Source organism: Lonchura striata, chromosome 2 (genome assembly GCF_050655825.1).
Source record: "Lonchura striata isolate lonStrDom1 chromosome 2, ASM5065582v1, whole genome shotgun sequence".
NCBI classification, from domain to species: domain Eukaryota; kingdom Metazoa; phylum Chordata; class Aves; order Passeriformes; family Estrildidae; genus Lonchura; species Lonchura striata.
Genome location: NC_140704.1, coordinates 42,612,919 through 42,627,809, shown reverse-complemented (window position 1 = coordinate 42,627,809; position 14,891 = coordinate 42,612,919). Strand labels below are relative to the sequence as shown.

The 14,891-nt window shown below is 44.4% G+C and overlaps 2 protein-coding genes across 16 annotated transcripts in view; both read right to left on the bottom strand.

Moving 5' to 3' along the window:
* NOD1 (nucleotide binding oligomerization domain containing 1) overlaps positions 1-4,105 on the bottom strand; it is a 39,406-nt gene extending 35,301 nt beyond the window's left edge. For 8 of the 15 annotated variants that reach the window (XR_014952152.1, XR_014952102.1, XR_014952144.1 and 5 more), the window contains exon 1: positions 3,689-4,105. Coding sequence is in view for 3 of the 15 variants with exons in the window: in XM_085569552.1 (XP_085425678.1) it covers positions 3,689-3,988 (300 nt within the window). In the remaining 12 variants the exon portion in view is untranslated. Of the gene's footprint in view, positions 1-556; positions 805-3,416 lie in introns of those variants that run through there. The other 7 variants (XM_021525907.3, XM_085569554.1, XM_085569564.1 and 4 more) reach the window with 7 other exon arrangements.
* Positions 4,106-4,247: 142 nt separating this feature from the next.
* GGCT (gamma-glutamylcyclotransferase) lies at positions 4,248-14,224 on the bottom strand. Its single transcript, XM_021525908.3, has 4 exons — positions 14,051-14,224; positions 10,796-10,941; positions 7,605-7,740; positions 4,248-5,732 (listed from the first exon to the last, which is right to left on the bottom strand). Exons 1-4 carry the CDS (start codon positions 14,171-14,173, stop codon positions 5,583-5,585), a joined length of 555 nt encoding a protein of 184 aa, XP_021381583.1. The 5' UTR covers positions 14,174-14,224; the 3' UTR covers positions 4,248-5,582.
* Positions 14,225-14,891: the final 667 nt, after the last annotated feature.

Genomic DNA, 14,891 nt, shown 5'->3' with positions numbered 1-14,891 from the left:
AAAGAGCACCAGCTTCCACAGTGCTCCAATATGAGTTTTCAGTGAGGGAACACAAGGTTGCTAAGTCTCTTGTGGAAGGATCTGTCAGTTTTACAATGCTAGGTTACACATCTGGTATTTTTAAAGGTAAATGCAGCTTATAAATAGGCATTGAAAGCACTTCCTTACTAGAGTGCATACAGTGTTCTTTGCCTTATCTTGAGCCCTCCAGATGCTGGATTCTATTCCGGTGCAATTCGTGTGACTGATGTTGCATCCGTCATGGGGATGCTGTTAGAAAAGACTGAGACATACATTAACGTGAGATTCCTCAGTATACTGACTTCCATTTCTGAAAGGGCTAAAGTGAATAAATGAATAATGTCTTTTCTGAAAGACACCTTAAGGGTCTTACAAGTTACAGTCAAAACAGATCACCTGCTTTAACAGCAACAGCTTGTGAACACATCTATTTGGAGAAATGAGCAAGAAAAAGGGAAAGATTTGCAAGCTTGACAGAGCAGCTGAAACAGCAGAACACCTAAGGAGGAATGGAGACAGACAAGACAGATGATACCTGAATGAAGCAGGAGTCTGGTATGAGGAGACAACAGGAGAAACACTCACAGTGAAAAGCTTCCTATCTGGGAAGAGAATGGACTTCTTGTTCCTAAGAGGAAAACGAAAAAAACCCAATTACTTACTAAAGAGGCTGCCAGTGATGTTGAAGAGGAAATGCATTTAGTCATTTTGAGGACAGCGAAGTCCATCAGGTGAAGAAGGCAGGAAACAGACTAGAACTAATTAAAAAGAGCCCAAGAGCAGAATACTTACCTACCCACTTGGCTGTAAAAGCCAAGAAGAAAGGGAAGACAGGGTCTTGGCCAAATGAAATGCTGATGGAGATTGAAGTGATATGAGAAGCAACAGCAAGTGTGGCAATCAATGCTATCATAAACCTGTGCCACTGAGAATAAAAAGAGGAAGCAAGATGGGGATCAGGCCAGGAATAAGGAGGGAAATGAAACAGGGAAATGAAATTTGTCATAGTAAGAGGTACAGTAAAAGCATCGTACTTCCAGCAAGGTTTTGTACAATCCGTGTCAATAAGCTGCAGTGGCCCCAATGCCTTCTGCACAAAGGCACTGGCACTTCCATCTCGTGTTTCCTCTGAGTTCCCTCTACTCTCAGCATTGTGCAAGCGTATATACATTTCTACTTTTCCTGGCCCTGCCCTCCTCACATCCTCTTTTTACTAAGATCTCCTAGTTCTTTCTTCTAACAAAACTGTGATGCCTGTTCCACTCCCAGTGCTGCAAGACCCCTGGCAGCAAAGAATGTGCTGGTTTATTGCAACAAGGTCTTCTCAAAGGTAAATGCTGTAGATAAACGGGCTGAAGAATCTTACAGAACAGCTAAAAAACATTTCAGCTTCTGGGTCAGCTAGGGAATTGAATCCTTATTAACTTCTGGGTCAGCTAGGGAATTGGGACTGTGTAAAATGACACAATAAAGGCAATACAAGGAGCAACTTAATTAACAACTGTCCCTTAAAGCAACTAATTTGATACCAATCTAGAATATTTCTGAAGAGTTGAAAACTCGGTCAATATTCCTTCTGCAGTCTTCCTATTCTGACAAGAACTGCTCCTCTAAACTGCCTGTGAGATAGTCCTCTGCTATTACCTAGTTACCTGCAGCCACTAGCTGGATTATCTTCAGGATTTACACAGCACTAGTAGCCAACTCTGGCAGGACAACAGTGAAGCACAGAAACCTGAGTGCCAGTCCAGGGCTAGTGAAGTCCCCAGTACACAGCCTTCTGTCCATAGCATTTGCAAGATGATCACTCTTCCAAAGGTGGCTGTATGAAAACTATGCTTCATTTCACATGAAACAGAGCCCTATGCCCTTTGTGTCTTCAAGTCAAATTTGTTTCCTGAGAAAAGCTATTTTACAGTGTCAGTTACTCACTGCGGAGTCATTACAGCAAGAGGAGAACTGGAAATTTTGGTATGCTTGGTAATCTGGACTCTGTCAGCCAGCATAAATTCTACTTTTTGCTCTCATTGGGAGAGACAGAAAAGGGATTGATTTTCCACATCTTATGTCATGCATGCAACAGCAGTCAGTCTTTGACTATAATAAGTGAATAAAACACCTATTTCCACACAGCAGCTCTCACATTTAAAAGAACTTTAGCTATTTTACTTATTTCAAGAATAGTAAAAAACACGCAGAGATTAAAGGCAAATGGGCACATGTGCTACACAAAAAGTCTGCCTGTTTGATGAGAAGCAATGCAATGTACTCCCAAAGGTACTAAAAAATAGCCTGTTATTATTATAGCAAAAATGGTGCATTGGTAGAGCTTGTACAGAGTCCCCATGCAGATCTTAAATTATTCTGCTTTTGTGAATTAAAGCACACTCATCACGCCCCACTTCACAATCTCTAGCTATCATCAGTGATGCTACACATGTCAATAAATGCCCAGGGACCCATATGTTAGCATCATATTCCTGTAAATCCATTACCACTCATGCTCTTGCATTGCTCTGGGGTCCCAGAGATCAGCATCTTTCAGTGGTTTTTCCTCCCTCCCTTCTCTCTCTCTCTTCTGACTGTATCATAAGCTTTTGTAAGCATCCCTAGTTATTTGAAGAGCAACAGATATAAAAGAATACAGAAGAAATTATGTCTGCCTCCATCTGGTAAAATGACAAGCTTTTTTTTAAAGGCACAGGCTTTGGCAGAAATATTCACATCCCTCACAGGTTTTGTTCTTACATATCTTAAGAGATTCCTTTGTATAGAAATACAACTTTATATATAGTGTTTGGATGCATTAAGAAGCTCCTGTTAGGAATACTTTATGTGACTTCCTTGTAACTCCTTCCCAGTGGGAAAAGATCAATAAATAATAATAAGGAGTCACTACTAGAAAGCAGAGAAACTTTCTCCAACCAGAGAATTTTTTGCGATTGTTTTGTTTTGTTAAGAGACAGAGGAGGAGGGGGCAATTCACTGTTGTCTATAAACATGGAACTGCTTTTCTACTGTCATTTACTATTTTCACATGCAACCAGCAGCGAATCCTACACGGAAAGTTGCAGCTGATGGAATGACGGAGCTGATGGACTCGCGGCCAGGCCGCGGGGCACCGTCCTGCCCTGCGAACCGCTCCCGCCTCCTTCTCTTCCAGCTTCTTTCGCGGTAGGTGGGCGAAGCACCGGGGCCTAAGCGAGCGCCGCGTGCCTCCGCGCCTGCACTGGGATCTCCGCTGCGGCTTTCGGGGAAGCCAATGGCTCCCTGCACCCCGCCGCGGCCGGGAGGGGAGCGATGCATCCCTCCCACCTCCTCCGTCCCTGGGACCTCACCACCCTTCCCCGACAGCCGAGGAGCACATCCTCGCCAGCATCGGGAGCCCCACTTACGCCGGCAGCGCTGCTGTGTTTCGCACGAAGGCGCTGTCTCCGCGCTGTCCGCGGGCGCTGCTCCCGTCCCCGCTCCCCGCTCCCCGGCAGACAGCGCCGGCCGCGGCGGGACGGACCCTCCCGGGGAGCCCCGAAGTTTCCAGCTCAGGAGCGGCGCAGCCCTTCCCCTCCCACCTTCCAAGCCTTCCGCGCGGTACCGCAGAAACTTTGCTGTACAGAAAGCAGACACTGGAACCCGCCAGCCCTCTCCCCCGGCCCTTCCCCGCACTCACCGCGGCGCCGAAGGCACGGAGGCCAGGGGAGGAGCCCACGGGCGCTCTCCTCACCCCCTCCCGCCCCACACACGGTCTCTCCTCCCCAGCGGGAAGCGGCTCCTCCCCGCGCAGGAATGGCCCAAGGCTTTCCCTCCGCCAGCATAGCATTGCCCTCCGCACCCACCCCTCCTTCCCCGAGAGGTGCCAGGGGTCCTCTGACAGCGACCAGTTCCCTCGGTCAAGCTCCCCCCGCGCAAGGAAACTGCCAGAGGAATACTTCATGCATAGTTTTGCGCTCCCTACTGACTTTACATCCATTAAAAAACCACAAACAGCCAGTAGATGCTTCAGCTGCACCCCCACATCACATTTTATTTACATCAGCAACGCACTCTGCACAGGGAGGTCGTGGAGTCTCTCTCTCCAGAGTAATTTCAAACCCACCTGGACGTGTTCCTGTGTTACCTGTTCGAGGTGACCCTGCCTTGACAGATGGTGGACTGGATGATCTCCAGAGGTCCCTTCCAACCCTAAAAATCTGTGATATGCTTGAGGGGTGCACACTGAACAGACATGGTTGAGGTTTGGTAATCACAGTTTTATTTACTCCAACTAGACAGCGCTAATGCGGAAAGTACCGTGTTTTACAGAAGTCACTGTGCCCAATTCTGGAAACAGACATACTACATCAGGACAGCAGCTACACCAACTTGGCAGAAGTTTATAGAAAACATTTTAAACAGAGAAGACATGGTCAGTCTGTTATTTTATCATTTACTTAGCTAAGCAGTCACACAGTGACATCAATTATATCTTACAGCTCTCTGCACATCAAGAGAAAAAAATACACTGTGAAGAAGATAAGCCAAATCTCAGTGATTTGACACCTTCCAGGTTGTCAATTTTTCCTCATTCCCCCAAAGACTAACTGCAGGGGTTGCAAAGTACCATGAAAATAAATTCTCTATATGTTACAAAAGCTTCCAGTTTTGCATTGGATTGTCAAACTGTGGGGAGAAAAAACAAACAAACAAACAAAAAACCAACACAAGAGGCCAAGTCTGTTAATTTAGGGTTTAATAGAGAAAAAAACCCACAAAATAAATGTGGTAGGGCTCAAAGGAGACTTTCTGATTTCACTAGACCAAGGCTTAGATAGACAAATAAGCCATTCAAAAAGATAATTTAAAAAACCTTAGAAATACCAAACCAAAATGAATTCTTTAAAAATTTATTGGTTATAGCTAACGAGTTCACCCATGACTTTCACTAGATGTTGAAAGGAAGGAAACTATGATGGTTTGAATGAGATGCTTTGCTGAATGTTGTCTTCAGGCCCAGGCTGCCTTTTGGACTTACGCTTTAAAACATGGAAGGAGTTAAAAAAATGCTACTTTTTTTCTATTAACTATAAAACAGGAACAAGAACTGGGCTTTAAAACATTATGAGAAGTAGCAGAGAAAAAGGTTTAGCCTTAGAGGTTTGAGTTTACTTTGCATCTAACAAATGTAGTCATGCATACATATAACTTGTACAAACATATGACCTGATCCTGCAGCCCTTATTCCTCAGAATGCAACAGATGCAAAATTCATGACGATGGCCTTTTTCTTTTTAAAAGGTCAGTAAACTGGACATGAAGCACAAATTTACATGCAGCACTGCATGACAATTGCAGATAGATAATTCCTGAATCTGCAACGTACTTGCAGCATGTACTTCAGCATATACTCAAGCTATTCATAGAAAAAGAAGTTACCAATGTCAATGTGTCTTCAGACTGCAAGTTATGTCTAATGGTTTGCTGCAGATGCACAGCAAACTCATTTTTCTTGATAAATAAACTGCTAAGCAGCACAGTGAAGAGAGATATCTAATCAAGGTGAATGGCCAAGCAAATGCAGAGGCATTCTATGCAGAATTTATTTCCTCTGCTTTAATAGCAGCTTCAATCTCTTCCATGATTGGCACCGGTCCTGCATAGTTATTAGTTTCAATAGCTTCTAATTTCTCCTGATAATCAGTTGGCAAGCCATTCTGTTTTGCACCCATGCAGATAACCTATAATTAAAACGGAAAAAAAAAGCCTTCAGTAATAGAAAGGACAGACTCCTCCAAACAATCACTTGAGTAGGAGGAACCATTTAAGTTACCCAGAGAATTCATCTCAAATAGTGCTATTTGTACCTAAGGTTAGCCAAAGGCTTCTGGCAGACTGCTGAAGACCAGAACAGCGTGAACAAAATTACTCTGAAAAGGCTTTTAACTACCCCTGAGATTCTGATGCGTTACTGAAGTGCACAAGACTCTCTAATTAAGCTGTTATTCAGTTCTTTTTTCCAGACAAGATGATAATTTCAATAATATATGCTACTTCTCACTCAGGTGTGACACTGAAGTTGGCTGAAAATTTAAAAAGTATTTTTAAAACTAAGCTGTCCAAAGGACAACAACAAGTACCTAGACAGGGTACAGGAATAACAAACAGACACTTAACTCAGTGAAAAAGTACAGATTCCTTAGCTTATTAATGCTGCTTTCCTTCTATACATGAAAGAAACTAAAGTATTGGTGCAGAAGAAAAGATGTGATAGTGAGAGGAGTAGAGGAAGTTGTAGGAATACAGCTTGAAGGAGACACCAGCAAGCTTGCATATAGAAATGAACATTCTAAATATGTTTTCATGCATTCAACAGCATACATTTCAAGGATGAGGTGTCTGGAAAGAAATAATTTTGCCACAAAAAGTACATAACAGGAGATGGATGTAGTTCAGTCACTGTTAGCAAATGCAGTAATCTTTTAAGTTTTTAGCTCTCCTGCCTGGTTAATTTAAACAAAGAAACAAAAAAAAAAAAGCTGGGGGCACAGGAGAAGAACAGAACTAACAACTGCTCCTGACAGAACCAGGAAGGAATGATAAAGTTGTCAATATCAGAGGTCTGCACTTTCAGCATACCAATGAGAGCTGACACACAGCAGCAGACTATATACTAACTCCCTGAAAAGCCCTAAAGACCTGCCTTGCCACGAGGTGGATCGGCAGGGAAGAGGTTTGTGGAAAAGCAGAGCCTGCTTTCTAAGCAAGCCCTCTCTTCAGCACTCCCACAGAAGCTGTGCTCCTGGAAGTCGTTCATAGGAGTGAGTTCCTCAGTTTGGAGAAGGTGGCACACTTGGGATTTCACAGGCTCACTCCTGGTTTCTGCACTTCAGGTAGGAAAAGCCAGCTGCAGTGATGTCTGTAGCAGTACTAAAGCTGCACTACTCAGACACACCACCCCAGCCTGGGCCTGCACAGATCTCACAGGCTAAGCAGGTCAGGCCTGCTGCGTGACTGGGTCATGTGTCCCTACAGAGTCAGTGTTGCAGAACAGTGTTGAAACACGTCTGCCTCACCAGCCATCAAGGGGGAACCCTGCAGTGCTCTGCAATGCTGCTGGAGCCCTGTGGTGTACTGGTGATGTGTCTGGTAAAAGGTGACAGATGCACCCTGTCGTGATAGCAAGTACTTCCTGTGACAGTAAGCATAACCCACGTCCTGGAAACTACAAGCCAGGTGCTGTATTTTCCCCACAGAAGCTTCCCTCTGTCCTTTCAGTAGAGTACTTAATTTTTCAAACAGAGAATTGCCACATATATGTGAACAGCATCCTCCAGAAATCCTTGTGCAAATCACAGCTAATTCACAAGTTATATAGGGACTTCCTGTAAAGTATAACTAAACCAAAAACCCCAAGCTGATTTACAAGGCCTGTAAGAGCTAGCAATCTCCTGTGAGCATCATTACAGCAGTACATTGCACAAGGACTGTTATACCTTTACAGTAGTCATGCCTTCCATCCACTGTAATCAAAGTACTTATTAAATAGCACAGAAGTACTGCATTATAAACTTCTGTACACTCTTCCATAACTAAAGTGCTGCATCACCTACCTTTTTATACTGTGGAGAAGGGGGACCAGAGACATAGTCCTTCATCTGGTAGCTTCGACAGGTCAGTACCTTTCCTGCTTGTGTGTGTACATTAACTTCTATTGGGACATAAATGCCATCCTCAACTCCCTCTTGCCTGTAAAAGACATATATTCCTATCATGTCAATTAACCAAGCCACCTTTCAAACCAACTATGCAATTAAACATGGATTTATTATAACAGAATTCAAGGCAGGCCACTGGTCTGTGCTTTAATATACTTAAAGAAAAACAAATGAAGCAAAACATATTTCCATGCAAATTGTTTAATATAAGAAAATACGCTTTTATAGAAGAAGCAGCATTCACTTTTATCATTTCAGCTCTGTAAGAAATGACGACTTGTGATTAACCTGCAAAGTCAGAAAGAGAATACTCCTAAACTAATTACTGTGGAAGACAGGTAGTCTGAAAGAGAAACAGATTATCAGAATTAATGAGACAGACACATGTTCCTTCGCTGACACTCAGATAAAGAAACAATTGCAAAGTTTTATCTTGTCCATTTTAATAAGGGGAAACTTGCACAACTTGTGCAATGCACTTTCCAGTGAATAATCCAAGACACCTTTTAATTTGCACAAGATACAGAGCAGCAATGAGCTAGGTCAGGGCAAAAAACTACTTGGTTGTTTTTTTTTTTTAATTAGCAAAATTATGCTTCAAAAAACAAAGATTCAAAACCAAGGCTACTTATTGTCCTCAACCACTGGCATTTAGCCACCAATAAAAATCTGAGGAAACAGTCAGAAGTAAACGAGAAGCTTAAGCAATACAAGAGATTTTATAGCACAATTAGCTTTAGATGTACTTTAGCTACGAGTCATAACATGGTTTTAACCCTGCTTGTCCAATATAAACTTGTCAACTCATCTTTTTCTCAAAGACTTGATACCATTTCAAGTTATTTAACATACATAATGTGGGCCATGTTAGCCAAGTAACTAGGTTGAGTGCAAGTACGGACTGGAAGCTAACTGCAGATTCAGACTACAAAATAAGTCATGTGATTGTGTGAGAGCAAGAAAACTGTTCACTAACATCCATTGCTAGAATCTATGAGGCAAAGTCATTATTTAGTCTGTAACTTAAAGGTTTGTGAAGTACAGAGGACAAAAACCCCACAGAAGTGACTAAGACAGCAAAAAACATGAATTTGAAGCCAAAGAGTTCTGCCATCTAAGCAAAAGTTTCCCCTCCCATATCTGTTTTCTATATATTACATTGTTTCGTTAGTATTTCAACTAACTACACGTAGCCTCAATTACACATTCTCTCCTCTGCTTCTGGATAACACAGAGACTACCCAGATTAAGAGGGGCAAAAAAAACCAGGTGGTCACTTTCTTTTTGGAATACATGGCAATTTCAGGAAACAACTTGGAGGAGAACCTACAAATATATCAGCTTGTATGCAGCCAAAGGATCCCAAGACCTTCAGCAGAAGCATCTGCAAGGTCATTTGACTGGGTTAGGAGCAATTCTTAGAAGAGCACTGTTGACTATGATTATAAAAGCCAAGAACACATCCAATTTTCAGTCTCCTTCCATGGCATCAATGAGGCAACGGGGAAAAAGTAATCTGTAGTGCTAGTGTCCATGCTGCAGATTTTGGTGGCGTTACAGCACTCAAGTCTCTAGTACCTTAGCAAGCATTGCAAGCAAATTTATGCCATCAAACAAGTACCAGGGATCTGCAATCTTACACTATATCTACTGTAAACAGCGTGTAAACACTTATGGAAATCAAAGGACAAAATACTGTCCCCATGGAGGGGAAACACAAAAGCAGATGCTGTCAGACAGGATTATCATACTTAGGAAGTTTATGCTTCAGGAAAGCATGGTAAATCAGGAGTTTTAAATAAAGGTCAGTAGAAGGGGGGTCAGGATGCTCAAGTGCTACTGTAAGCAAGAGCAGAGGAACTCAGGAGATAATAAAGCAGGACATGTGAAGCTGTCCACAAGCACAAGCATGCCAACTTGATGCTCCTGTCTTCTTGCTAACACTCCCAGCCAGGACAAGAGAGCTCAAGAGCGGCCATTACCATAAGGTGCTAAGAGAACTTGGGCAACAGTTTCTGTTGTATTTCAGGTTCAACATAGGCAGCAAAAAGCACATTGGAACCAAGTATCACTGCCAGGATTTTAAGGACATGTTAACACACTGGAATTGCAGCAGTACCAGAGACAGGTGAACAGTATTGAGGTAGTGCTTTCACTGGGTTTATTATGCCTTGCTCCCTTGTTTTTACTAGCCCAGATTTCTATTGGAATTGTCAGTGATTAACTGCTCTGAACAAACAATCCTTGTGTACCAGAAGCACCACGCTGTGCAGGCACATCTCAAAAGCTGCAACAAGCACATGGCAGCAGGCAAAGTTTTGGAGATTAAACCCTGTCTTAGACCCTGCAAGAAGTCATGCTATTCCTTGCTTTGTTTAACCAGGTGGTCTTTCAGACTTCAGCCTGGGAGCAACTTGCTCAGGTTTCCTTGAATGTCTCTTAATTACCAGGCACAGGTAGAACATTCTACACCATGCATTGCAAAGGTGTAGTCAGGCTCTCCCATTCGAAGGGGGAAACTTTAACACCACAGCTCTCTGCTTGGATATTCCTCAAGCTCACAAAAGTTTATGTCCTTAGAAGAGATGACATGTCAAATAACTTCCACAAAAGGTCCCTTTGCCTGTATTAAAGATCTCCCTTCTGCAGTCTTGTCCTTATCTATTCCTTTTCTGCTACAACTGGAGTCTACAGATGTATACAGACAGACATTGATGTCAGTCTCAAAGGAAATTTTCCCTAAAGTAATGGGAAAAACACCATAGGACAAATACAGATTTTAGAAATTTAAAATAGACAGGAAATTGGGAAGACAGGTTAAAAAAAGTAAAAGGAGCATGACTTCAAATCAAGGTCCACAGATTGTTAAAATACCCCTAAAAGTAGCTTTGACTTGAAAACAACGCTATTTTAATCACACAAGTGTCAGAAGTCAATACACATCCTGTGAAATAGAATTCACATATTAAAATCAAAAGCATCTTCTTGATTCCAACACCATAGCTTCCATACAGCTCTTTACCAAAAATTAACTAATTTTCAACCACTCTGAAGTAGCAGAAGACAGCAAAAGTTAAGTCACCTACTTATCCAGCGAACTTAGATTGCAAGTGTTCATTTTCCACACTATTCCCCACACTTCGTCCCCAGGGCTCTGAGTAATGGTAGCTGTACCTCCATGCCAGACAGAACTTGTCCTGCCTTGATGATGACCAAACTCGAGCTTAAAATCCTGCAAATGAAAGCAATGTAGACAATCAATTTCCCCTTGAAACTGGGGTTGTTGGTTATTCTTGACATGAAAGGGGCAGCCAAAGGACAGTAGTACATGTAGCCAGTTGGAGACAAAGAAGGAAGAACAGACAGCCACCTACCACCTACCTGGTGCCACCTACCTGGTGCCAAATCCTTTGAAGGTTTTTGTGATAAGACTTAAATGCTACTATGCAGGATCCAGGAAAATAGTAAAGGTAAAGAAGTCTACAAGATGGTGAGCTTTGGGTCTTGTCTAATAAGACTACCCAATTACAAAACACCATCCCTTGTATTTTAAAATGTTTATGCCATTTCACCACTCATCTGGAACATTCTTCAGTATTTTCAAGTCAAGGCATATGTCTCCTTCAGTGAACTTATTCAGGTTTTTGCAAGTAGAAACTTTCTTTTAGGAAACAAATATCACTTTTTCTTACAAGCATATAAAATATTAACATACATGAAAAAGAGAATAATGGGTTATTGACTGGTATCAATGTAATTTCTCACCTGACTCAATACACTCATTTTTCTCTCCTACTTATTAACCAATTTGTGAATCCTTCCCTAGCAGTACAGAAGGGAAGCACACCCTCCCTCCCGAAATTCAAACCAAGCTTTAAGGAAGACTACCTGCTTAACAACAACAAAAATAAAACCCAAACCTACGCAACCCCACAGCTTTGTGTATTTCTTACAACCACCCTCTTGAACATATGATTTTGATTTGAAACACTCATGTACACATTAGTATTCCATCTGAGACACATCACTCTCATTATAATATGTCCTAATAGATATGGGAAAAAGGTTGCAAAAAAATAAAGCACTTGGAGGCACACAGAGAGAACACCTATCAATTTGTGTGTGTGTGTGTGTGCATAAGTGACAGCAGCCTGGCAAAGCCACAATGTTTACTCTAGAAACATGAGTCTTCTTACTGCCCCATAAAACGTCCCTTAATTAATCAATTTCACTAGAAAAAGTTTACTTAGATGCACCAAGCTATCTGCACAGAAGTCCAGTCGAGTCATAGATTGAGGTTACAGATGAGCACAAGTAATTGAAGGGCAGCTCCAAGAAAATCCTGGATAAAATCAAGTACTCTCACTTTAGTCTCACTAAAAAAGGTGGGGGGAAAACTCCCTTACATTTTCTTGGACCTGATCTGCACTGAATAGCTGCAAGGAGCTGTATAAAATCATCAGGCACCACCCAAAAAACAGCAACAGAGATCACACAGAAACAGCACAGTTCACTCTGGTTCTGGAAGCAGGAAACTCTAAGTTACACTATGGTTATAACTTACATGTGTGGGATAAAACACAGGAGATACTTTTTTCGGTCAAGAAATTGGTCTTTAGTCCTTCTAAGTACCAGTGTAATACCCTTCCTGTGCTTGTTACACATCCCATTTCTTAACAACTTTTGGCTGAAGATTAAGAAAGCTTTGAAAATTTAAGTTAGAGGGAAGTTTAACTAAAGTTTAACTGAAGTTTTTACTTTAGTTTAGGGTCCAAAGAACTCTGTTTACAGGCTGTTTCTTCTTTTTTTAAGCCCAAGTGGCACTATCACAGAGCAATTAATAGGAATCACCTCCAACCTTCCTGCAGTTACTCACTCCCTAGCATCAGTGATTTTCCAGCTGGAAAAAAGGGAGTTAAGCCACCCGGTGTCGGCAGGGAACATAGCAATCAGTCAAAGGCCAGCTAGAGAAGGCAGCCAACCTGCAGTGGGGCAAGAGGTGCTTACTGGCTAAGCTGGAAATCAACCTGAAGAAGCTTGCTTTTATTCAAAGATAAGCACACACTACTAGTGCCTTTCTCCCTGCCTTCAAGGTCTGATCCTGCAAGGTGCTGGGCTCTCAGCACACTCAGTGGAGGGGTAGCTGTAAGTTCCTCATGCTTTACAGGAGCAGGTCTCAGCTGCCAGGTTGATAGTCCCAAGAGACACCAAGTATCTGATTATGGGGAGTTGATTGATGACAAGTTTTTGGAACTTCTTCATACACTCTAACATAGATCATCTCCTGCCAGTTTCCCCAAGAGAACCTTCGAGTCACCTGTAAGTGTCAATTGACACTCTGCTCCTCCAAGCATCCTTCCAGTTGCACAGATCTGTACATCAACAGCTTTAATGACCACAAGCTTGTGTTTCCAAGCCTGCACTAAAGCCAATCTGATCCAATGGTATTTAATAGCCTGGCAGGGAAAGAACTGCGCTGTATGGTGTATGAAGGTGTCAGCTGCAGGTGTGCAGAGCTGGGTGAAAGCTCCCATCTGCCTGCCACACAGCACAGGGAGAGCTCCTCACCTGTACGAGGGACACCTCCCACTAGACAGGTTTGCTCAAAGCCACATCCAACCTGCTCTTGAACATTACCTGGGATGGGGCATCCACAACTTCTCTGGGCAACCTGCCCCAATGCTTCATCACCCTCACAGTAAAGAATTATTTCCTGCTATTTTACATTTCAAAGTCCATAGTGTTTTACACACGGGCCATGGGTCATGGCTGGCAGCCTGGGAGGTCAGGTCCTGTCAGATAACCCTGCAGCAGTGGGACTACCACAAACATTCCTTCTGCTGCGGGCAGCCCCGGCAGCAGGCCCTGGGTCAAGAAGCACAGGATAGCCAGGGTGGGAAGGGACGTCCCGGGATCATCTGTCCAACCCGTCCCGCCAAGTCAGCGGCACCTCCAGCAGGTGACACAGAAACGCGCCTAGGAGGGTTTGGAATATCTCCGGAGAGGGACACGCCAGAACCTCCCTGGGCAGCCAGTTCAGCGCTCTGCCTCCCTCCACGTAAAGAAGTTATTCCTCATGCTGAGGTGAAACTTCTTCCGTTCTAGTTTTCGTCCCTCGCTCCTTGTCCCGTCACTGCGCACCACGGCACAGAGCCCGGCACCACCGCCTCGCCTGATCCCTGCTGGGGCCGCCCCCGCGGAGGGACGGACGGGCTGCAGGCACCCACAGGCAGCCGTGGGGACGTGCGGCTCCGTGGGGACACTGGGGCTCCCTGCAGGAATGCCGGGCTCCCTGCAGGAATGCCGGGCTCCCTCAGCGCCCCCGCCGCCCCCTCACGCACCTGCAGGCGCGCCGGGGCGCAGAGCGCGGCCGAGGGGTTCCGCAGCAGCAGCCGCTCCCGCAGCAGGTTGCTGCCGTACGCGTAGTACAGGAACCAGCAGCCGCCCTCTCTGCCCGGCTCCATCGGCCCGGCACGGCGCGGCCCCGCCGCTGCTCTAACGCCGCTTCCCGCCCCGCCTTCCCGCCTTCCCGCCCCGCCTTCCCGCCGCTCCCGCCCCGCCTTCCCGCCGCTCCCGCCGGCGCGGAGCGGGCCGTGACGCGGAGCCGGGCCCGTGAGGCGGCCGGAGCGGCCCGCCCCTCTCTCCAGCCATCCCTCCGTCCTTCCAGCCGGGAGCGGCGCTGCGCCGGAGCCCCGCGGCTCTCGGGGCTGCGGGCACAGGCCGGGAGCTTGGGGGTTCAGTCTCCTCGTTCATCTGGCTTAGCTTGTACCATTGAAGTCTCAGTTTGAACAGCAGGGAAAAGAACCCAAGTTTTAGGAGAAAACTTTCACTTTTTTTTTTTTTTTTTTTTTGTGCGTGTGTTTTTTGTTTGTTTGTGGTTTGTTTTTGTTTATCTTTTTTTTTTAATATCGACGGTTCCAATAATTTAAAAAGTGTTATGAAAAGCTAGTTGGCTCTCTTTTAGAAGAATGTAACGTCCACCTCAGCTCACAAGGAGCAGCTGAGAGAAAGCCCGATCAGTAGCACAGCATGCACTAACACCGGGAAAAGCTGCCTGTTCCAGCATCTCAGCTGCTTCCTGAGCAGCATCCTCTCTGGGGAGGAATAGGCTTTGAGTGAGCAGGGCCTGCAGCCCCTGGAACCTAAAGGAGCATCCTGGCCACCTCTGAGATAAACAGTGAC